This window comes from Odontesthes bonariensis, chromosome 1, assembly GCF_027942865.1.
Source record: "Odontesthes bonariensis isolate fOdoBon6 chromosome 1, fOdoBon6.hap1, whole genome shotgun sequence".
NCBI lineage: Eukaryota > Metazoa > Chordata > Actinopteri > Atheriniformes > Atherinopsidae > Odontesthes > Odontesthes bonariensis.
In genome coordinates, this window is record NC_134506.1 from 4,574,419 (window position 1) to 4,599,856 (window position 25,438).

General features: G+C 41.8%; 1 protein-coding gene across 5 annotated transcripts in view; it reads left to right on the forward strand.

The window, feature by feature from the left end:
- ano1a (anoctamin 1, calcium activated chloride channel a) overlaps positions 1–25,438 on the forward strand; it is an 88,067-nt gene that overhangs the window by 41,630 nt on the left and 20,999 nt on the right. For 4 of the 5 annotated variants that reach the window (XM_075464726.1, XM_075464998.1, XM_075464906.1 and 1 more), the window contains exons 6-16: positions 2,690–2,744; positions 3,217–3,268; positions 4,848–4,903; positions 5,485–5,526; positions 7,250–7,314; positions 7,754–7,888; positions 8,570–8,730; positions 12,333–12,418; positions 13,163–13,174; positions 16,039–16,110; positions 23,422–23,496. In XM_075464726.1, the coding sequence (XP_075320841.1) occupies positions 2,690–2,744; positions 3,217–3,268; positions 4,848–4,903; positions 5,485–5,526; positions 7,250–7,314; positions 7,754–7,888; positions 8,570–8,730; positions 12,333–12,418; positions 13,163–13,174; positions 16,039–16,110; positions 23,422–23,496 (811 nt within the window). The remainder of the gene's footprint in view (positions 1–2,689; positions 2,745–3,216; positions 3,269–4,847; positions 4,904–5,484; positions 5,527–7,249; positions 7,315–7,753; positions 7,889–8,569; positions 8,731–12,332; positions 12,419–13,162; positions 13,175–16,038; positions 16,111–23,421; positions 23,497–25,438) is intronic. The other variant, XM_075464810.1, reaches the window with a different exon arrangement.

The following is a 25,438-nucleotide window of genomic DNA, read 5'->3' on the forward strand; positions in this document are numbered from 1 at the left end:
CTTTGTCACCGATTCTGTTCATAATTTTTATGGACGGAATTTCTAGGCGCAGCCAGGGCGTTGAGGGGGTCCGGTTTGGCGACCTCAGAACCGGGTCTCTGCTTTTTGCGGATGATTTGGTTCTGTTGGCGTCGTCAGGCCGTGATCTTCAGCTCTCACTGGAGCGGTTCGCAGCCGAGTGTGAAGCGGCTGGGATGACCATCAGCACCTCCAAATCTGAGACCATGGTCTTCGGCCGGAAAAGGTGGAATGCCCTCTCCGGGTCGGGAATGAGATCCTTCCCCAAGTGGAGGAGTTCAAGTATCTTGGGGTCTTGTTCACGAGTGAGGGACGAATGGAACAGGAGATTGACAGACGGATCGGTGCGGCGTCTGCAGTGATGCGGGCTCTACACCGGCCCGTCGTGGTGAAGAAGGAGCTGAGCCAGAAGGCGAAGCTCTCGATTTACCGGTCAATCTATGTTCCTATCCTCACCTATGGTCACGAGCTGTGGGTAGTGACCGAAAGAACGAGATCGCGACTACAAGCGGCCGAAATGAGTTTCCTCCGCAGGGTGTCTGGGCTCTCTCTTAGAGATAGGGTGAGAAGCTCGGTCATCCGAGAGGGGCTCGGAGTAGAACCGCTGCTCCTCCGCATCGAGAGGAGCCAGATGAGGTGGCTCGGGCATCTGGTGAGAATGCCTCCTGGACGCCTCCCCGTTGAGGTGTTCCGGGCCCGTCCCACTGGGAGGAGGCCCCGGGGAAGACCCAGGACACGTTGGAGAGACTATGTTTCTCGGCTGGCCTGGGAACGCCTCGGGGTCCCCCCAGAAGAGCTGGAGGAAGTGGCCGGGGACAGGGACGTCTGGGTCTCTTTGCTCAAGCTGCTGCCCCCGTGACCCGATCCCCGGACCAGCGGAAGATGATGGATGGATGGATGGATGGATGGATGGATGGATGGATAGTTGACCACTTTGTGGCATGGTGTGTACACAATGACCTGATCTGGAAAACAGAATGAACTAGAAATGCAACACTGAGGCTGTCTACAAAAAGGGACAGAACATACTGTAGTGTTTAAGGAAACGTAGGTCTTTCAATGTTCACACCAAGATGTTGTGCATCATCTATAAAACTCTGGTGGAGAGTGCAATCTGCTTTGTAGATCTGTTAGGGCAACAGCATTAAAGCTAGTGACTCAAAGAGACTGAACAAACTTAAAATGTGTGCTGGGGACTGCTGTGGAGCCACTGGAGCTGATTGTGCAGCCGCGGCCGCTGTATTTGGGCAGGATGGGCAGAGCCCCGCCTTCCACACCCCAACCTTTCTTTTATAGATAAAATATAGATAATTATAAATTATAGATAAAATATTTATTTCAACTTCAATCACAGTGGGAATCGTATTACACCATATTGTGGCTTGTGACGGACTTTGCCAGTGGAATCTGTTTTTATTTTCGCTGAAATATAGCCTACCTCCAGTGTGGCTGCTTAACGTTAGATCTATGGCCACTGGCCAGGGCAGATTCCTGGTCTGCTCTCAGCTAAGCCCGGCCCCGCCGAACTCTCGAGCACATTCTACCAATCAGAATCACTGTAGGCCCGTGCGTAGCATAATATCATGTAACATTTAGCGCGCCTGTATAGATGCTATTGGGGCAGGTGTATGATCTGTCCTGGACATGGAAAGGACTCAAAGGGTTTAAGAAATATTACTCCGCCCATCTAGCCAGTGGGAACTTCAGTGCCGCCAAATTCCCCTACAAACTTGTTGGATAAAACGGATAACTATGTCGGATTTGATGAAGGATATTGGCAGTTTAATCCGGATTCACGTTTGTGGTAGGTAAATATTTTACTTTATAGTTGCTATCTTACAAAGTTTAAGTGATTGTGAACGAAGTCTTTGCAAAATGGGAAACTGGGAGTGATTTAATGAAATATCTTAGCTTGATGAGCAAAGCAATGTTGAGACAGTAAACAATGTGTTGACAGCTTACATGTACAGTAGGTTACTTGTCTGCTAGCTTATGTTGGAGCACTGTCGCTCATTTTCACGTGGCTTTTGTGTTTGTTGTATGGCAGACTTTTATGCGAGTGCGCGCACCCCCCCCCCGCGTATGGTTGCATAGACTATTTGCCTATTGCGTATGCTCCATAAAAGCTTGCATTTTGATAACGCAGATCATCTGCCCCGCCTATTTTCCAGACCACGAGCCGCTACTGTGATTGTGCTGCTCATCCTTTACATGATGTAGTGTTGACATAACTAAGTGTGTTCAGACAGAAGCTTCTTCTGCTCTGCTGCAAGATAGAATAGTACAAGAGGTCATTGCCACCAACAGCAATAACTGTACGCAATGACCACTTAAGATGATTAAAGGAAAAAAAGGCTGCAACATTATTTCCCTTTGGGATTAATACAGTTTTTTTTGTTCCATTTCATTTAACTATTAATTACAGTAACATTTTTGCTAAATATATTCAAAATTTATTTTGTAGGTGCAGCTCTAATTTCAGTTCATTGTAGGCTAGGTCGACAGCAAAAAACTAGCATCACAATCTGCAACTCTGCAAAGGGTGGATTTTATTCCTCTTATCTCATTCGTATCTTCCCTTTTTTCTGATACATGTGCACTGTGGAAAGCAGTTTATTCTTTTTCTACATCTGAATCTGAAACAAAGTCTGTCTTTGTTCTTCTTTACCAGATTCGATCTGTCCGATAGGGACAAGTTCTTTGACACTAAGACCAGGAGCTCAATAGTAAGTATTTGTTATATCCTTTCATATAGACACACCATTGTTCTCTAATCAGATCTCTTGCTTTGTAACCAAAAGAGTGGCTGCCATATTCTTCTTGTGTGTTACTAAGTTGGCATACTCTCAAACATACAGACACCGACACAGAAGTTTCCAAAGCTTTGCTAATGACTAGATGATGTGATTGACCTTGCCGTATTAGATGGAACTCCTCAATCACAGCAGTTCTTGGCTTTCGGCTGCATTTCAGCCTTCATAAATCAAATTCTATAGAGTTGTCTATATTTCAAACCCTCTCTGAAGACATATGTCTGATGTCATACGTCAGCACTTTACATGCTGCATTTACCACTCAGCTTTAATTTTACTTGTGTTATGAACCAAGAAAATGATAAACTCTTGCTTTTCACCAATGTGCTCCTGTTTTTAAAAATGAAACTGTTCAGTTTTAATGTATTTTGTTTTATTGCTACAGGTCTATGAGGTACTGAAGAGGACAAGATGCACGAGAGAAAAATATGCCATGGGTAATACATCTGACATATTTTTAAGGAATTCATTAATTTGCAATTGATTATGCAAATAAGCCCTTAATTTATTCCTTCAATAAGTTCTTAATTTGTTATGTTCAAGTGTAATTTAGCTACTATCAAAGAAGGCAGCAGGTTTGAGGATGTCATAGTATTTGCTGTTCTCTATACAACACATCTCCAAAACTTACTATTGAAAGTCATAAAAACCTATAGTGACTGTAAGGAGGGTTTCCTGGGCAGCCATTCTATTGTCATCAGCACCAAGAGTCAAAGTAGTTGAGGCTGGAATCAATGAGACTGGAGGCAAGGGTCTTTAGTTGAGAATATTCTTTAATACAGTATATCATTCAGCTCGCATGCATCAGAGGTAAGACCTCGAACAAAGGTACATGCAAAAAAACATGTGTGTCTTAAGATGTTATCTTCCTCATGATTTTTATAAGGAAGGTCCAGACGTCTTGGTTCCATCTTGACATGTCATAGGTTTTCTCTAAACCTCTTTGTACCATATATCTCAAGACTGACACTTCCAAGGTCCTGCAGTTTCAATCCGGCCTGGCGTCTCCCAAAACACACTATCAGTGACCATCCAAGCTCTTCTCCAAAAAGTTCAAATTGAAGTTCCTCCTTAATCTTCAGTTTACCAGAGTCATTGTCCTGACAGAAATAAGCCTATCAACTACAGTCCTTATGACCTCAAAGACAAGGTGTTTAAAATGAAAGAAAATCCAAGAACAATATCAAAACAGCAAGGCTTTACCTGTTTACTCGAGATAGCGCACGGCCACCAAAAGCTGCTGTGTAATGGATGAAATGACAGAAAATACATTGAGCCTAAAAGAGTCGATGTTATCTCCTCTTAAACTGAGGACACTCACTGTGGTGTCCTTACCCATGTTATCTTCATCTCCTTCACTTTTTATCTAAGTTTTATTATTTAACAGTTCCATATATTGCACTGGGCAAGTTAATGGCTGAGATGTTGGAACATGGCTACATTGCCAGCAAAGCATCTGACATGGCGAGACCATTGATGATACAGATTTAAAATAATCTGTTTTGGTGAGAGAATAAAGAAAATCAGAAAGAATTACCCAAATGTCTAACATAAACTCCTGTTTAGAGACCATCCCCATGGTTCACTAACTAGCCATACCTGGTTTCATTTTCCTGTGAGACGTACTCCATGTGAAAGTTTTTAGAATCTGTCTCACTCTTGGTGATCGTGGTTGATGTGTTGCCATGTTCTTCTTTGTCAGCAATCACTTTGAGCATGTTTTTGTCATAGCCAGTCAGAGTGGTGGCCAGTACAAGTCACAATTATTCTTCGGACGGCATTTCTTGATTACATGTTACCATCATAAAAACTTAAAAATCCAATATTTCATGTATCTCAGAGTTTTAAGTCAGCCACTGTAAATCTATTTTCAGATTAGCTCTCTTGATTGCTTGGATGTTGCTTGGGTGCTGGTTCTGCTGCTATGTGTGTGTGTGTGTGTGTGTGTGTGTGTGTGTGTTCATATGTGTCAGTCTATCTTCTCCTTGATTTTATACTGTTGAATATGCTTTATAGGGATTACCAGTCTGCTAGCCAATGGTGTCTACACATCTGCTTATCCTCTGCATGACGTGAGTATCACCATCACATTTCATGTACAACTCTGTCTTGCCGGCCTAACAGCAGCTTAAAATGATAGTTTTGCAATTATGTGTGTTTTCCATCTAAAAATCTTTCCAACTTTTATTTTGCTTGTACAATAAACATTTTTACAACTAGACTTCCTCTAAGGTCTCACAAATAAGGACTCAGAAAGTTGTATTGATCAAACCCATAAGATCCCGCTGTTCTGATCTTTGTTTGTCATAGTAACATATTGTGAGGTCTAAATGTGGAATAAAATGAGTGCACATAGATGACAAGAGCTTTCAGCTTCATTATGTGATTAAACAGCTCATCAGTTGTGGCTACTGTTAGATAAATCTTCTTTACTACAATCTCTGACAAGTCCTAACCTGCAAGATGCTGCAAGATAATGAGACTTGTTCATGAAGGCTGTTGTGTAAGAAACCTTTAACACAGGCTCATGAGTCAGTCATTTAAAATGGTCAGCCACAGAGTTGTGTGGAAAAAAACACATGGACATGTATACGCAGTTAAAAATGGGATTTTCTCAGGTCTTTCACAAACAGAGTGTGTATATGTTTTACAGGGAGACATAGAGGGGGTGGATTCAGAACCTAACGACAGAAAGGTAAGTGGTGCAGGACTAAATCGAATACATGGTACAACACAAACACTTTTAGTCTTTAAAGAGTGGCTGTGGTTCAGGAGGAAAAGCAGTCACCTCCCAATCGGTTTGTTTCCCGGCTTCTCCGGGCCACATCACATTTCAACACATGTAGTGTGAAAGTGCTGTATCTCGCCCAATGACAGCTGGGATAGGCTCCAGCGACCCACGACCCTAAATAGGATTAAGCTGGTATATAAAATGGATGGATGAATACATTTACATTTTTGAGCCATTGCCCCCTATTGTATAGTTCAGTTCAGTTTTATTTGCAATAATGCAATTAATTCCGCAATTGTTAAGAGCAGCTAATGAGTCTGAAGTCGCCTACTCTCATGCTAATACTCTCCATAATTATATTGTAGGCTGTGTCTCTAAGGAAACAGCCCAGTAATTCCTCTTTGGTTCTTCTCAAGCATCAGAAAAGCTTTAGCTTGGTTCCAAAACAACAATCTTATTTCATAATTCCATGTCTACATACAGGACTGGCTTCCTCTATGATGTGGGAATAAGAGTGATGAGATTTCATGTTAAATGTGAAGTGTTATTTTCCCTCTGAATACTCCACTGGGCTGCTCCCCTGTGATTAAAAGCCTTTATTTGTTGCTTTGTGGCTTGTTGCTCTGCCTGTGAATTAAGTGTGAAATTATGTGTGAAAATGTTCTACGAGCAAACAGGGATTTATGTGAGATTTGCCTAATAGTACTAGCATCAGAACATGTACAGAGAGCACGAATGCAGTCAGCTCTTTGATGGTTTTTGTAAATAAGATCAAACAGTAGTAATTTGCATATAACTATGTTTCACTACAAGGTGCTACACACACACACACACACACACACACATACACACACACATGTATGGCTCTATTTCCCATGCTTTTTTTGGTCAGGCATAATCATATATCCTTACATTTACTGCATAACATTATAAATGACGGTATCTATCCAGGATTAAGACACAATAAATGACCTCATTTGAAAAAAGTTAAAGCAACAAACCCATTATTATACAAACAGAAACTCAGATGAGTATTTTCTGATATTCGTGGTTATTCAAGGTTAGAATAAAATCTTGGGGAAAATAAAGTGTTTTTTGTTTGATTACAGTTTTTATTTTAAGAAAAGTAGCTATTTCCTCTGAGGATTGCGAGTTTACTCCCCTTCTCATCTAGTTTAAGTTTACACTTTGATCTAGAAGCAAATACAAATATTACATGATTAAAACATGATCAAAACATTTTTTTCATTATTGTACTGATTAATAAGTTGCCATGACAAATATAAATGCTCCTTTGAATTTCCAGTGGGCAAAAGTCTGTCCAGATACATTTGATTCCTCAAAAAAAAAGAGATCAACTCACAGAAATAGAATGTGATTAAATGTAATGATACATTTTAAGCTCATTACTAAGCTGTTTTGTAAACCTGGTATAATGTTGTCTGCTGAATTTTTCACAATAATTGTGAAGATAAAAAATAGCAGGAGTCAGATCGGTCCTAATACAAACAAACGCCAGTAAATGCTAGTTGCTAATACATTTTTCAGCAAGCCTGATGACCAACTGTTTCAGCAACAGAACCATATTGTATGCAGCATTCTAATTATAAATTCTGTTATAAATTCCTCTCCTTTTTCTCTAAATGTTTTTTTTACATTACTGATTGGCTCTAGCTTCTCTTCACAGCTGCTGTACGAGGAGTGGGCCAGCTACAGCGTCTTCTACAAGTACCAACCCATTGGACTCGTCAGGTCAGTTCCTCAGTAGTTCTCTTGTCAAACCAATCAGACAAACTCCAAATACATTTGGCTTTGTGCCCAAGTTTACAGTTGAAACTCTAACAGCAGAATTAGTGGCCTTTCCAGCCAGCAAGCCAGAAAGGCAGATACACTGTCACAGACATATGGGCTCCCATAAAAGCAATACTACTGAGAGAAGAGGCATGGTGTGTGAACTTGTGGCATAGGTTCTCACCCAACCTTCTGAGTGTAGCACTGGTCTCACAGTGAGATGTAATGTGATCAAAGTCAGGTTTATAACAGCTGTCAAAGGGAGTGGCTTCCAGCTGGAAGGGACGGTTCTTTAAAATATTACTTTTATTTTGTTAAATATGATGTAGTCACATGAGCCATGGTGTAATTTGTTAAGGATAGGTATTACAGTGATGTGTTGACCACATATCTCCAACAGGAAGTATTTTGGGGAGAAGGTCGGCCTTTACTTCGCCTGGTTAGGGGTCTATACACAGATGCTTATCCCTGCTGCCATCGTTGGAGTCATCGTATTCCTCTACGGCTGTGCCACTGTTGATGATAATATACCGAGGTACACCAAACAAATGTATCTTCTGATAATCTGAAGGTTATTCTTTTGTTTTTTTTCTTTTTCTTTCTGTTTTTTTTCTCTGTCCTCACAAGTTTTCCTTAATGTTGGTTTCACTTTTCAGTCTGAAGTCAACATCACCACTTAACCTGCATAGGACCATTGTGCTAGCATGTTGCTCGGCAAGCAAAGGCTATTTATTTGAAAAGATTTGCTAAAGGGCTGTTTAGAATGTGGCTTTAACATTTTTTATGTCTCATTTTGGCCCCATGGATGAAGTTTTTATTGTTTGTGATGTTTTGATTTTGAAATATTCTATTTACTGTAAACTGCAAGAAATTTTATTTGCAGTTTAAATGCAAACCAGCTTTTATTTTTCTGTAAATGTGATTTTAGGGTTACTCACCAACTTTTTGTTAATTTTTTTTCCCTATGAACAACTGTTTTATGTCTAAGACTTTACAATGTAAATAGTGTGAATGAATTTTTAGGCATGACTCAACAAATTAAGGGAGATGTCTTACGGCTTGCATCAAAATACATGCAAAATCTCTTTCGTGATTTGAAAAATACCTTTTTTTTCTCTAAAACGGAATTTAATTCTTCATTCTTTATGCCTCCACTTTTTGCTATTTAAACCCCATTGAAAAAAATAATCTCTTTCATCTACACCTGCTTTGTTAGTATGGAGATTTGTGATCCCAGGAACAACATCACCATGTGTCCGTTGTGCGACCGTGCCTGCAGTTACTGGAAGCTAGTGACAGCATGTGGTACTGCTCGAGCCAGCCACCTGTTCGACAACCCAGCAACAGTCTTCTTCTCCATCTTCATGGCCCTCTGGGGTAAGGATACATTCACATTCAGGCATAACACCACAATCAGGTCACTCCATGCAGACCAGGATACATGTAGAACCTTTTTAATTACTGTATGTGCAGCTAAGCATTGCTTGATCTGTCTCTGTTAATATAGTGTCATTTAACCTATTCACTGGGCCTTTGATGCAAACCTGGATTCTGATCAGAACAGTTACATGGAATATACAACACAGATTTGTGAAGCTAACAGCTAACAGCCCTCCTCTGATGTCCTTCCAAAGCGCGCTGCCATCTGTTAGGAGCAGCAGGGCTTCAGACCAGAGAAGAGCTCTGTGTTTAGATGAAGCTGATGTCTGACAGAGTCACAGCATGTCAGCCGTCTGGATTCCTCTGCTGTTGACCTGAGCAGGCAGAATAGCACAAAAAGGCTTATTTCTAAGTCTGAGTAAAGCAGAAATAAAGGGCCGTGTATACTCTCGCAGCAGTGTGTCGCAGTGAGCTTGGCGCAGACACGACGCAGTTATTTTTGATTTATACTTTTGAAGCGCTGTCTGCGCTATGTTAATCCCACCCGCCACAACGCAAGAGGGACAATCACGAACAAGCTAGGATTGTGGGTGTTACAGTTACGGAGGTCATTCAACAACAATGGCGACTGGGCGAATGCGCACTTTGATTGAGATGCAGCTGATCGATCTAGAAATAGAAGAAATATACTGGAGAAATACTGGAGCTGGCAGAGAGGTGAAAGAATCAGCACGGTTAGCGTCACCATTAGCCGGTTAGCAAACCGGAAATACGTATAGTGTAGAGCAGATGTAGAGTTGACCAATCAGAGGCCTCCTTTCTCTCCTCCCTGCGGCGATGTCTACAGCACTGTCTGCGGTGAGTTACAATTTTGGGGAGGTGCACCAGAATGTCTGGGGGGGGGGGGGGGCATGTCTGCGTTATGGCCCTGTCACACTGTTGCGTATGGCACTAGCGTATGAAAATTATCACTCATACGCTGGTATACGCTGACATACGCCAGGGGAACGTTAGGCATAGGTTGTATACGTTTCAAGCACGCTGGCATACGTTGGCATAAGTTGGCATACGCTGAGGCAGAAATACATTTTTGAACATGCTCAAAACTTTTGTGCGTATGGTTAATACGCTAAGCATACGATAGGCATACGCTGAATACGCTAGAGGTACGATATAGGTACGTTACTGATAGGTCGAGAACGCTGGACATAAATTGCCATATGTTGGCATGAAGGTGTACCGTACAGCTAGCGTATTTATAGCCTGCGGCAGGCAACCGACGATTCACGGGAGCGGTCAGGAGGAGGAGTTGGGGATCTTGATCGCTCAGAAGCATGTAACTCATCAGCCGCAGGTGCATCAGGCATTTCAGCAGGTTTGGGTGAGAATGATTCTTGTGTTTTTTTGCCTTTTCCTCGGCCCAGGGCCCGGGCAAACGACGATTGCTTCTTGGGAGGCATGATCGAGATGAATGTCTCGAGAGATGTTGATAGCGCGTCGTCTACTGCAATAATGGAGCAATGTGGAAAGGCTGCTGAGTTAATGGCGTTGCCCCTGGCAACCAATAGCGTCTTCTGCCAACATGGCCGACCGGCCGACCGGAGTCACGTGACTCCTCATTCTCAATAGGCGCGTTGAAACGTACGCTGGGCATGCGCAGTTCATATGCTACTCATACACTAGTCATTCTTTATTTTCAAGGACTTTTCGTGCGTATGATTAATTTTCATACGCAACTCATACGCTTCTCTCATACGCAACAGTGTGACAGGGCCTTTAACTGCGACACACACGCAGACAACCTGGTTTCCGACCATAAATCAGCATTAAATCTACATTCGGAGTTCATCACCACTCAGCCAATCAGGAATGTTTAATTCATTATCAAATTAATACAAGCTTAGGTTCATGAAGAATGCTATGTGTTATTTAACCATTTATAGGAATGTGTATATGAAAATATTTATTCTTAATTTTCTATTTTGTAAGCTCTTAATTTCATGTAAATATTTTGTGATTGTCGTGTAGTCTAGTCCCACCTCAATGAGCTGTTCCAGTGGATGAGCTGCAGCAGGAGGGTATAAGAGCACTAAGTTGCTCTCAGTAGCGTGATTGTGTTGGTTTAGCTCAGAAAGTATTGTAAATAAATGTAGCTGTTCATACAATGTAAGTTGACAGCCCAAGTTCTATAAAGTTTGGCATCCAGGGAAGATGCATTTCCACGATGAAAGCAGGATATTTAACTACCTAGTTGCTATGCAAAGTCTCTCGCATCTACGAGGCCTTTTTATAGCTTTTAAGTTAGTGCGTAAGTGTTACATACCATAGCAAAACAATAATTCATTTTCTTTATTTTTTTCAGTTATATACTTTGAAAATAAAGTAATATTACATATTATGTTTAATATGATATATATTACATAATTTTCATGTAACAATGTAATAAGATGGCAGTAGATTAAGTATCTTAAGCACTTTTTGTTGAAAATTGATTCAACATTTGTAGTTTCAGTGATGCAGACCATCACAGCTGAGTGCAAGTGTGGTCAAATTCTCATTGCAGCCTGGTTGTCTTTTTCTATGTCCTTAAGAATTTTTTCTACCACCTTCCTTTTTTCACAAGGTCAAGGAAACGAGCTTAGAAAAGATGACAGGAGTTTTTTTTTAACTATGTGTATGTGCACATTAGTACACTTGTTGTCAGCATATACTGTAGTTTCTTTTGATTTGAACAGTTTTCATTCAAGCGCTTGAGTCCCGAAATGTTCTGGATCTGTTTCAGAGCAGTGTCATGTGTGAACGCAAATGTCCATATCATTCACTCTAGACTTCTTGTAGAGATTTTCCACCCAGTCCTCAAGTAAGATCTCAGAAAAACAGTTGAGATAGTGTGCAAATATTTCAGAACATTTACTGACTGTGCGCAAGTGAAAGTGCGTGCATGCTGTGCAAGCCCATGTCCGAGCAGCATCAACAGAAGAAGTCCAGACCAAAGTGTCCACACTTACTCCTGAAAATGTCAAGTGATATATGTGAAAACATCTGACACGTACTGCTCTGTTGCTACAGATACTCAAAAGGATTCATTCATTGCTTGTGTTAGATTATTAGACAATTGTGAAATCAAATACTATTTGCCTGACCTTTATGTTCAGTTTTTCTTCTAGAATAAACAAACTTAGATAAACAAACACAATTATTTTGTCAGTCAGGAAATCATTCTGATGAATGGTCATAAGTGCTATCAAAATAATCCTCTGTTATTTTAGATTTATCATATAAGTGGGAAGAGGATCAAAGTTACATAGTTTACATGCAGTAAATAACTAAACAAGTGACTTTAGAGTGTACCTCATCAAAAGATATAACCTTCAAATATATTGTAACTTCTCAGCTGTTGATTGCTCCTAGTATGTACAGAATGTGTCTATTTGTACTTAATCTCGTGGAAACAGACAACCTGAAATGTTCAGTTCTTACCTGTTTTCATTCATAGAGGAGAGAGGTAGGGACATGCATACAGGGTTAAGAGTTCAGAGACCAGAAGCAATCTGAGTTTAAGTCTGTATTCAGTTTTCTCTTTGTACGTGCTTATGTAGCCGTTCTCTTCATGGAGCACTGGAAGAGGCGACAGATGCGGCTCAACTATGCCTGGGACCTGACAGGCTTCGGAGAGGAGGAGGAGGTGAGATAAACCCACAAATGCACAAGTATTTAAATACCTTTTCCCTATTCGAAATGTTAGGTGACAATTGGTGTTGAGCTTGAATCAAAATGCTCCAAGCAACTCTCCATTGTGTGTCAGAACAGATGTGTTTTGGCATGTCTTGTTTGGAAAAAAGTCAGAGGTAGATCTACCATATAAGCCTGCATGCATAGAAACTTGTGAAGTACCACTTACAGTTTGACCTCTTCTTCGTGTGCCTCAGGCATATATGCCATATATTCAGTCCTGTGTGTCTGAAGAACATAATACTGAAGCTATCAATAGATTACAGGTTAGAAAAGGCAATGCAGAAAGGGTTCAACCATATTTTCACCCCTCAGCAATCACTTGGAACAATAGATTCATTATTCTGTACAATGTTTCTTTTTGCTCTTGACTTAAGAATACTTACATAGTGTAAAAAGGCTTGCTAACCTAAAGGCACAAGTCATAATATGAATATGCATGTACCTCCATTGTCTTTGCTGTGTACTGAGTGGTGAGTCAGCCCTCAACAAAGAGGTTCCCACACATTCTGTACATCTAAGAGTGCCATCAGCACTGGATGTTCTGTCTCTAATCAAAATGAAATAGAACGGTGCAGTCCTTTTTTTGTATAATCTCGTCTCTGTAAGTCTAAAAGTGACATGTTTTTATCCTAAGATACTGGCTGCACACTGACATCTTCTCCCTATGTTTTTATGTGTGTGATGTATTTTACAGGAGGAGCATAAGGTTTGGATTCGACTTGCTTCATTTTCTGTTTCTCAAACTCAAGCTGACACTCTTTTTGACTCACTGTTTAGATATGTGCTGTGCCTGCTGTTACCTAACACCTCTATCCCTCAAGGTGCCTAACAATCTGTCGCAGATCTTTTTACTTGACATCCTCCTTGTTGCTTTGGTAGTGTATGATATTTTTCCTGTAGCTCCTCTCTGCTGCTCCAAGGTTCATCCTGATGCTGTGGTCTCTTCTTAGTGCAGTCATTCAGCAGTCTTGCTGACATAGTTTTTGCCTATTGACGACTTACAGCCTGATGGGACACTTTTGAGTCATTGCTCTTGTCTTTGTTTTTCCTTGGCATTGTTTCTTTTATTCATTTTTTTAAATGTTTTAAAGAGAGCAAGTCTCTCGGTATGGAAAGTGGCACATTCTACCAATAAGCAACTCTGGCATCTTGCATTGCAAATGGCTTGATATAATTCATCTGAAAATGTTTTGGTACTCATGATCAATTGAAAAAAAAACTTTACCGCCCAAAGAGTGTGATATTAAAATATGGGCTGTATTGAAAGCTCCTAGCACATTCCTCAGTTTACTATTAGCCTGATGGTGTATCGTTGGTCATGTTGACTGGGGAGACTTTGATGTGTCAGATACATGTATTTCTCAGTTTTCCCAGAATCCATACAACCCGGAATGGAACCAAAATATAATTTTCTCATTTGAAAGTTGTGTTTGGGAAAATTTCTAAGCTCACAGCAGCATTAAGCATTTAACAGCAGACCAGAGATAGGAAAACTGTTTATTTAAAGGTAGGGTAGGAGATCCTGGATTTTGAGTCCAGCGAAGCTGCATTTTGAAAATACACCGGTAAAAAGTCCCAACCCTTTTCTTCACTTTTCCCCCGAAGGCACGCCTCTAGAGTACATGAACGCGCACAAGCACGAAGGTGCACGAGCGCTGTTCTGACAGCAAGCATCGATCGTTGCCGTATTTAGTATTTGCTAACTATACGTTTAATAATGCTAGGTGCTAGACAAGCTGGCTCTAGTTTAGCTTCCTGCCAAGCTTCTGGACACGTAATTCGTTCACGGAGCAGGGTACGCACACAGTGGGAAGGAGGGGGAGGGAGGAGCAGGTGGCAGTTTGATAGACGGCATCATTATCCAATCATTGTGAATGGTCCGTTCACAATGATTGGATACTGTTTTTCCTAGATTGTACGTTCTAGAGACCACTAAAACTTTTCATATTTGTGTCAAAACTTTTAATTAATTGGTTGCAATGGGGGTGTGAAGAGTATTTCAAGCAATATGTAAAAAAATGTTCCAGAAGAAAAAAACCCTACCCCACCTTTAATGAAATTGACAGCCCTAAATCATTCCTGGGGTTCAGGTGAATAGTCATTTTTGCTTAGGAAGGATTCTAAATTAGTAAAAGGATTATGAATTACAGAAAATAATGGTAGCCATGATGATGAAAGCTGGTTGAAGTCTTAAGAAAGTCTTAAAAGAAAAGGAAAAAACTGTCCAACAATTCCTTGGTGCTGCAGAACTCAAAGCAATGCTCATTTATTTTTATCCAACAGTAATAACTCTGATTTCAGTAAATAACCAACTTTGTGGCTTTTTGTTTACAGTTAAAAGCTTTTCAGTTTTGATAATAAAGTAATATTTTTTTGTTATAGCTGTACATCTAATAGCTATGTTATAAGCTATGTTATAGCTTATTTTCATATAAATGTATAATTTATTCTGCTTGCCATCATGGTGTTCATGTCAGCGAAATAGGGAAATCTAACAGGACATCCATAAAAAATGCATGCTACAAAACTGTGAATGAGCATTTTAAATGGCTGAAAATATCAGACTCCTCATAAAGTTTGAACATGAAAGATCATTATTTGCTCTGTCTAGGCAGCTTGAACTGCATTTAAGTCTTTTTGTAAGCTATCGTAGGCTTTTTTTTTCACTTTGTCTGCCTGTAAATTAGCTTGACATTTAGGCCAAAAGTGTTGATCTAACCCTCAGCCTTATCCCTCTTGAAATGCACCACCTTCTCCTTTCTCTGGGTTCACTGCAAACTGTAATACTGATACATGGGCACCCACCCATTTACTTCTGCCTGCATATTCCATGATGGTAACTATATTCCTCACCCTGAAAGGATTATTTGACAGAAAAACCAATTACTCCAAACATCCTGTGGAAATTGATCTATGAAATATTTAACTATTAGATGGAAGGAAGACTCATATCAAAATTAATTCAAATGTAACCCAACATACATTGCTTCTACTAACTGTAATTAAATGGATATCAGCCTCTTTTTGGTATTTTGGTCACATCTGCTAACATTGCTATCATTCTTCATAACCTCACACAAAAAAAGCCCCCCCCCCCACTTCACATTGTTAACAGATTATCAGCACTTATGTTGTGATCTCAGTCAGCATCATATTTCAACTTTTGTGCTAGTCTTTAAACCCATTAAGACCTGATGAAACATATACAGTATGTCTGTGCCCATGTTTGGAGAGTACTAAAGTTCTTAAAGAAAAATCTTTACTGAAAAAAATTTAACTTGTTTAACACACCTAGTAGACACACCTTTTCTGATTTGAGATTCCATTAGCTGAATTTTTATTCTGGCTGGGTACTATTTCAACACAATACTACAGCTTGGTTTTGAATTGCTCCACTTAATCCTTTCATGGTGAGTAAATGATATCCATCAATCATTTTATTCCTTTATTGCTTTATTCTGCATTCTGAGATCCAGTGAGATCTTCTCTGTTGGCTTATGTCTTACCCACTGCTGAAAGATAGAACAGCAGTGTCTGTAAATGTAATAAGGAAAATGGTTTCTTTTGCAGGATCACAACCGAGCAGAGTATGAGCTCCGGGTTATGCAAAAGACTACGAGACAGGATCAATCAGCCCCGATGGTAAGACTGATGTGATGATACCCTTTTAGCTGTTTTTAATTCAGAATTGCTTGGTCCTGTGATGGGGCTTGAGTGAGTGGTCACTCTATCTGAGAAAATTAGACTTTGAAAGTTACCGTAACAACTTTTTAGAACCAACTTTTGTGACTTACTTCCATTGTTTGTGTATTTAATAATATTTTGAAAAATATTTCCCTTTTGATCTTGGTTCATATTCACACACAGAAAGCTGCCAAAAACAGCAGTTTCCAGCTTGTTAAAGGATAAGACCGGTTTTTTGACATTGGGCCCTTGATTTCACATTATAACATGATGTTCTACTCACCCCTGCTTGTTGTTGAACATTTGGAGCTGTTCCGAAGATATTCGCGAGGCGTCTGGCTGCTCTCTTGAGATATTCGGCCATGAAACGGTTTCCTATGGGCAAGCTTATACAGGCACAAACTATGCTGTTTATAATTTATTAATTACTGTACACTAGCACTGATAACGTGGAGGTGCGTCGCTTACTTAAAAAAATCCGGGTTACTAATTTTGAATTTTAGCCGAATGAAAAAGGAGGCAGCAGGTCTGTGGGCTGCCTGTGGCAGTAGCACGACGAGGACGTCAGTAACACCCACTTTACGACGAAAAAAACAAAATTACAATAACCCGGATTTTTTTAAGTAAGCGACCTACCTCCACGTTATCAGTGCTAGTGTACAGTAATTAATAAATTATAAACAGCATAGTTTGTGCCTGTATAAGCTTGCCCATAGGAAACCGTTTCATGGCCGAATATCTCAAGAGAGCAGCCAGACGCCTCTCGAATATCTTCGGAACAGCTCCAAATGTTCAACAACAAGCAGGGGTGAGTAGAACATCATGTTATAATGTGAAATCAAGGGCCCAATGTCAAAAAACCGGTCTTATCCTTTAAGAGAGCATGCAAAACTTTCTGAAAAATGTTTAGTTAACTTTTGATGAATTTCAAAATGATCACACATTTAATATATGTTCTAAATGAGTTGTTTAATACTCATCAATATGGGAGCAGACAAATATGCTTGCCTATGCAAAAGCATATTATATTTATTCTTGCAACAATCCAAAACTAATTCTCATGACGAATACTGTCCAGAACATTTTTCAGCATTCTCAAAAAAAAATCCTGAAAGCTTAGCATCACAAACTCAAGCCCAACAAGCAAAAACAGAAGGACATGATAACTTGAATAAGATTCTTTCACATGTGTAACATTTACTCTTTAAGAAAATAACCGTACACATTGTACGATAGAGTTGTCCAAACTACTCAGCGTGGTCTGCATGGAGAGAGGGAGTGGGGATCTCTGCATCAGCCATGTGTTTTGCTACTGTAGACAGCAGTGCTGTTTCGTTATTGGACTGTTCAGATTAATGTATCGCGAGATTAGCTCGCGAGCTCTCGTTGTATTGTACCGGCTGTAGCTGAAGCAACGTATTGTATGCGAGTCATCGGATTAATTAATAAACAACCACTTTGATTCAACTCTTCATCTATTCGTGACTCACAAGAATAGAGACAAACTACATGGTGTCAGAAGTGGGATATCTGATATGAACACACATCGCTATCAAAGACTTGTTTTGGATCCAAGACATCAGGACGGTAGGCTACCCAGCTACTTAGCAATAACAAGCTACCATGGCGGACGGCTTCAGACGCCCGGACCCCCTTATCTTTGATGGGAACGTAGCAGTGCACTGGCGCAGGTTTGAACGCGAATATGACATCTTCATTGCTGCTGCTCATAGCGACAAACCAGCCAGGACCAGAGCCTACATACTCCTTAATCTCGCGGGACCCGAGGCTATAGAGAGGGAGCGGACATTCACGTATGCACCCGCAATCCACGGTGAAGGGGATGCGGTGTTAAGACCAGCGGAGTCCAGGGAGGATCCCGAATGTCTTAAAAGAAAATTCAAAGAAATATGCAACCCTGAAACAAACGTGATAATGGAGAGACACAATTTCAACACCAGGAATCAAAAGCCAGGCGAGACGGTCGAGGCATACGTGAGTACATTGAGAAATCAAGCAAAAAACTGTAACTTTGGTGCATTAGAAGACGAGCTAATACGTGACAGACTGGTCTGCGGAATCAGTAGTGACACCGTCAGACGTACATTGTTAAAGGAGACCGACCTCACGCTTTCCAAAGCTGTACGCCTCTGTCACATCAGTGAGCTCACAGAAAAGCACACCAAAACCCTCTCTGCCCATAAAACAGCGGCAACTGCCAGTGTCGATGTCATACAAGTAAAACAAAGGGGATTCAACAGACTGACAAAACGCTCAATAAAGCAAGATAACTCAACAATTACCAACTGCAGAAATTGTGGTGGAACACATCAAGCTAAGCGTGATCAGTGTCCGGCTCTAGGTCAGCAATGCCACCACTGTGGCAAACTGAACCACTTCAAAAGTGTATGTAAATCTGCTAAGTCAAGCACAGCAAATAAACAGGTGCATCAGCTCTGTGCTGAATCAGATTCTGAGGCTGACAACGAGGAGACATTCACCATTGATGGCTTGTCCTTACACAGTGAGCAAGGCAAAAACAGTGATGCTCATGACAAGGAAGGACATTGTTTCCTCTCAGTAAATGACAAAAACCTGAAACTAAAAGTTGATACAGGGGCAAAATGCAACGTCATGTCTTTGCGCACATACAATCTGATAAAACGAAATGAAGAACTGTGTAAACCAATCAAACAAATCAAACTTGTAGCATTCGGTGGTTCTCTGATTAAACCAATTGGTGCAGTGACACTACAGTGCAGACTGAACAGAGAACAATACAGTCTCCAATTCCAGATAGTGAGTGAAAATGTGAAGTCCATTTTGGGCTTGGAAGACAGCCTGAAAATGAAACTTGTCACTTTCAGCAGTGAAGTGTATCACATTGAGACTGTTCAGGATCAGACAATGTCAGAGAAAATATTTCAAGATTATGCAGATCTGTTTACAGATGAACTGGGTGACTTACCTGTAACCTACTCAATGAAAGTGGATCCAAATGTGACACCAGTTGTCAGCCCTCCGCGCCGTGTTCCAGCAGCAATGCAGAAAAAAGTAGAACAAGAGCTCCAAAGGATGCAAAAATTAAAGGTAATCAAACCTGTGGATGAGCCCACAGAATGGGTGTCCAACATGGTGGCTACACATAAGAAGGAAACGGGGGACGTTCGCATTTGCATTGATCCCAGGAACCTGAACCAGGCCCTCATGCGTCCACACCATCCAATGCGCACAGTGGAGGAGGTTGCAGCCCAGATGTCAGGTGCCACCATCTTCTCCGTTCTGGATGCAAAGAGCTCATTCTGGCAAGTCAGATTGGATGAGGCCTCATCGCTTCGCACCACGTTCACGACTCCTCATGGCAGATTCAAGTTCCTGAAAATGCCATTTGGCATCAGCACAGCATCAGAAGTTTTTCAAAGGGCTATGGAACAAATATTTGCTGGATATCCATGTGCCATCATCGTGGACGACATCATAGTAGGCGGCAAAGGACCTGAAGAGCACTATGCGAACCTCCGAAAGGTGATGGATCGTGCCAGACACGTGAAACTCAGACTCAAGGAGGTGAACTACGTTGGTCACACATTCACTGACAAAGGCCTCAAAGCAGATCCCAAAAAAATCAAAGCGATCAGTGACATGCCACCTCCGGAAGACAAAATGGCTCTTCAACGCTTCCTAGGAATGATTAACTACCTAGGAAAATTCATTCCAAATCTGAGCGAACTGACATCACCTCTGCGACAACTGCTACACAAGGACGTGCTGTGGAGCTGGACAGAGCATCAGCAGAACGCATTCACCAAACTGAAGGCATGCATCACCAGCCCACCTGTGCTTCACTACTACAACGTGGAAAAGCCGGTAACGCTCACCTGTGATGCCTCCCAGCATGGCCTAGGAGCTGCATGCCTCCAGGACGGAAATCCGATAGCATACGCATCACGCACATTGACACAGACGGAGACAAGATATGCGCAAATCGAAAAGGAACTACTCGCTGTAGTGTTCGCCTGTCACCGTTTCTATGACTACATCTATGGCAAGCCTGTCTTGATTGAGACTGACCATCAGCCTCTTGTCACCATCCACAACAAACCATTCCACACGGTCCCAGCACGTTTGCAGCGCATGATGTTGCAGTTACAAAAGTTCAGCCTGACATTCACCTACAAAAAAGGCAAACACCTGTACCTGGCTGACACCCTCTCTCGTGCACCACAGTGCAATGTCGGCCCGCAAGATACTGAAAATGCAGAGTTCGAGGTAATGGCCCTACAACTGATATCTACACGGCGCCTTGAAGAACTTCGGCAGCACACTGCGTCAGACAGTGTCCTTCAGAAAGTCACCAATTACATTCGTAATGGCTGGCCTAGACATGCAAGCAGTGTACCCATCAAGGTAAAACCATTCTTCAACTTCCGTGATGAGCTGCTGCTGGAGAATGAAATCGTCATGAAAGGAAACAGAGCAGTTGTGCCTGACTCTCTGCAGTCCGAATACCTCCGCGTGCTACACACAGGACACCCAGGGACAGAGTCAACAAAGAAAAGAGCAAGAGAGAGTGTCTTCTGGCCATCAGTGAACAGTGACATAGAAACTGTCATCTCATCATGCAGTGTGTGTAACAGCCTGAAACCACACCAACAAAAGGAACCATTAAAACTGCACACAGTCCCTGACCTACCGTGGTCCATTGTTGCCACCGACATCTTTGAATGGAAAAGCCATCATTACCTGGTGCTCGTGGACTCATACTCTGGGTGGTTTGAAATTGACCAGCTCAACAGCTTATCTTCCAAGACTATCATACAGAAGCTAAAGCGCCACTTTTCTGTACATGGCATACCACTGAAATTATACTCTGACAATGGCACCCAGTTCACTAGCCAAGCACTTCAGGAATTCGCAGAAGCATGGGACTTTCAGCTGGTGACAAGTAGCCCAGAGTACCCGCAGTCTAATGGGCTCAGTGAGAGAGCTGTGAGGAGTGCAAAGAAGCTGCTAGAGACCACAGAGCGTGATGGAACTGATTTCTATCTGAACTTGTTAGGGATGCGCAACACGCCCCGCGACACGGTCCTGGGATCACCAGCACAAAGATTACTGTCCCGACGCACCAGAACAACTTTACCCATCTGCAAAAAGCTACTGAGACCAACAGCAAAAGCCACCACCAAGGTCAGGCTGCAGCTAAAAAAGAGGCGCACAACACAGAAACACTACTATGACAGAACCAGCAAGCCACTGACACCCCTCGCACCGGACCAGGTGATTAGACTACAAACCACAAAGGGGTATGACAAACTGGGGATCGTAAGGAAAAAGTGCAATGAACCACGTTCATACATCGTTGAGTCTGAAGGAAAGGAGTACCGACGAAACAGACGCCACATCTTGCCTGTTAAAGAGCCACAACCTTCACACACAGAGGAACTGGATACATCACAGCACGCATCTGAGCCGCTTATCAACAAAACAACACTGTCTGAGAACTCTGTAACGACAGCACCAGAGTCATGCCACAATGAACTTAATCAAGAAAAGACTCCCAGCAAGGTGGTGGAGCACCACACGAAGGTGCATGCAGAAGGCCCAACTCAACCCACCCCTTCCGGGTATCTCACCAGGTTTGGCAGGGTATCTAGACCTAACAAAAAGTACATGAGTTAGATGAAATGTGAAAAGAAAAATGCCTGAAAGATATCTAAATGTTTTATATTAGTATGTTATTACAAGATATCTGAATACAAGCTTTTTATTTTGTATCTGTTGCGTTACTAATTTTGGAGCTGTCCAAGTTGTGGGTTCAGATGGACACACCATGCAATGTATCTTATTCACGTGGAAGCAGGTGAATTTCATTCAACATGGTATGTATGTTTTTATTTTATTTGTTGTAATGGATATTAATTCACTCCGGTTGGAGGCACAGCTAAAGAAGAAGGATGTAGACAGCAGTGCTGTTTCGTTATTGGACTGTTCAGATTAATGTATCGCGAGATTAGCTCGCGAGCTCTCGTTGTATTGTACCGGCTGTAGCTGAAGCAACGTGTTGGATGCGAGTCATCGGATTAATTAATAAACAACCACTTTGATTCAACTCTTCATCTATTCGTGACTCACAAGAATAGAGACAAACTACAGCTACCAAAAGATATTTAAGACTCGACGTACTCCAGTGATAACGTAATTGACCTCAGCAGTAACGGCAGATAACTTTGGTCTTGTCGAGAGAACCATCTGGGTTTTGAAGATAAACTTGCCATTCAAAAAACCTTTTCTTGATCCATTTTAGCTTGTCATCCACACGATTAAGCTACATCCCTCCTTGATTTCCTTCACCACTGGGTGGACGAAGGGTCACATTACAGAATGTGCCTATGGTAATCTTGCATCAGTAAAATTATTGCTGTTACAATTTTCAATTTCATTTAACTCATTACTGATACATTCGTTTTGACGGGATCCATGATAACGCCACAAAGTACCCAAAGGTTCACATAAAAATGACACAGGGCACATAAAAAACCGGTCGCGACCAACTAAAGCAACTATACCAAGTACAGAACAGGCTATAACACTTACCAGTAAGTGAAGTGGTAAACTGTTCAAGCCAAAGTATTGTTTAATATTTTCCTCCTTCCGAAACATACACATACAGTTACACACAAACAGCCACCATGAAACATACACGGTCTACCAGGAACTGACAGCTCTCAGGAACAGCAGCTTTAACTTGTGTAGAATCAAAATCAATTGCAGATTAATCAGCATCTTGAAGAGAAAGTGTTAATGAAACACTGAGACATGTTTTTGTAAATCGAAAGGCACTGAGGATGAAGAGACCATATTCAGTGTGACATTCTGAGAAGTTTCAGAGTTGTGCTTGTTAATGCTGATGATTAATGCAGCCTGTTTATGTTGTCTTAATCCAAGGTCGTATCTCCTTTTTCATCAAATAAACACACATATTTCCCTGACCTAATTTTCCGTTGACTTGAATGTAACATGACGGCTCAGGGCAGCCTTAGCTGTGCTCCACTGGAGCTGTAGTGTATGTATATATTGTGTGATGTGTGATACTGTGCACCCATAAAGAGAAGTTACTGACAGATATGAGGCTGTGGGATATGAAAAGCAAATTCTTTTCTACACAGCTCTAGCACACAGTGGAAGATGTTTTAAATATCCTCATTTCCTAATGTGTGTGTCCGTGTGTCCTCATCTGTGTGTGTGCACACATGTGTCTTTGTCTTTTAGGATGAGAAGGTGAAGCTGACATGTACAGACAGAATGCCAGCCTACCTAACTACTGTGGTAGTTATGCTCTTCATGGTGAGTTCCAACAGTCTCCCAGCAGAGTACTGTCATCAGCTCATAGATAGATAGATATATAGATAGATAGAACCTTATTGATCCCTCGAGAGGTTCCCTCTGGGAAATTAAGGCTCCAGCAGCAGTGCAGCACCTACCCAAATACACCAATAGTAAAAAAGACAGTAAAAAAGAATAGTGAATAGAAATTAGCAAGCATCTTATGGTATTGTTGTAGTATATACTATATAAACGTACAGGTGGCATTTTGAACAGTCCAACAGAATTGCTGTTATTTGCACGCTAAAGAAAAAAGTCATTGTATGGTATTGCACGGTTAAGTTCTTATTGCACAGAATTGTTCGGTTGCTAACTGATGGCTCCTCCCTATCCTGTGTGCTTCCGTTTTTCTGTTCCCCTTCCTCCCCCCAATGCCGAGTTGAACAGTTTGATGGTCTGGGGGACAAAGGAGTTTTTCAGTCTGTTGGTCCTGTTGGGAGGAAAAGCCTGTCGCTGAACAGGATGACAGTGCTGATGACAGTGAATACAATCTGCTCTGGGCCTTCTTATACAGCTGCTTTGTGCTGCTTATCCACTCCAGCTTGTTGCCCAGCCACAGCCTGAGGTATTTGTCTCCACTACCTTCACCTCCTCTCCCTCAATCAGAACTGGTCTAGGACTTGGTTTGGCCCTCATGTTAAAGGCAATCCAAGAAGAGGATCCTGACTGTGCCACTTCCCTTGTCCTTGGCTCGGTGTAGGATGTAAGGGATGGTATCCTCCACACTGACCTCTGCCCAATAGGCAAATTGTAAGGTGTCCTGAGCATGTTGTACTTGAGGAGGTTGAGGAAGAGCCGCTCCAGAGTCTTCAGAATGTGTGATGTGGTGTGTGGGGAAGGGCTGTGGTGCCGTGGAAGGGGAGGGAGTGTGGTTGGGGCCGACGAGGGGGCTGCATTGAGGGTGGGAGGGTTGTGGAGTGGTTGAACTGGCTGAAGAATTGGTTCAGTCTGTTTGCTTTCTCCACATCTGGTATTATGTCCGTTAATCACTTCCCATAAGGATGAACAAGCTGAACTCCCGGTAAATCCGCTGCTTTTCCAAAGCGGACAGCTCGTCCATCTTATTTGGCAGCGAGTTCACATTTCCTATTATTATGGAGGGAACTGAAGGTTTAAAATGCTTCCGGTTTTCCACTAGCAGAGCCTTTAACCTAGTACCAACCTTGCAGCCTCGATATCTCCTCTTCAGCTCTGCCAGTATGCTGTGTCTTCTGGATTAGAGGTAATGCTGGGTTTGGAATTAGAAAAAATTAGGTATACAATAGGAGGGTTAGAGGATAAATATGATAAAACCTGGTAACATATTAGAAGCCTGCGTTTTGCGTAACAAATCATTCTCTTTTCTCTTTTTCTTGGCAAGGGGTCAAACTTATTTACAGTGCGCTTTGGAGTCCACCAGGGCTAACCCTGTGACCAATCCTGTTTTGATTTTCATGGACAGGATCTCGAGGTGTAGTCCTTCTGTTGGCTTCTTCAAACAAAGAGCTTCAGCACACACTGACGCAGTTCGCAGCTGAATGTGAAAAGGCTGGGATGAAAATCAGCTCTTTCAATTGCGAGGTCATGGTTTTCAACCAGAAGAAGGTGAATGCTCTCTCCGGGTCAGGGATGAGTCCCTGCCTCAGGCAGAGGAATCTAAGTTTCTTTGGATTTTGTTCACGGGTGATGGCAGGTTGGAATGAGAGATGGACAGACAGATTGGGGCTTCATCAGCTGTAATGCTGCTGCTCCAGTCCATTGTGGTAGAGAGGGAGCTTAGCTGGAAGGCGAAGCTTTCAATTTACTTGTTCATCTTTGTTCCCACCCCCACCTATGGTCACGAGATCTGGGTAGTGACTGAAAGAACGAGATTGCAGATACAAGCGGCTTAAATGGGTTTGCTTCAGAGGGTGGCTGGGCTCAG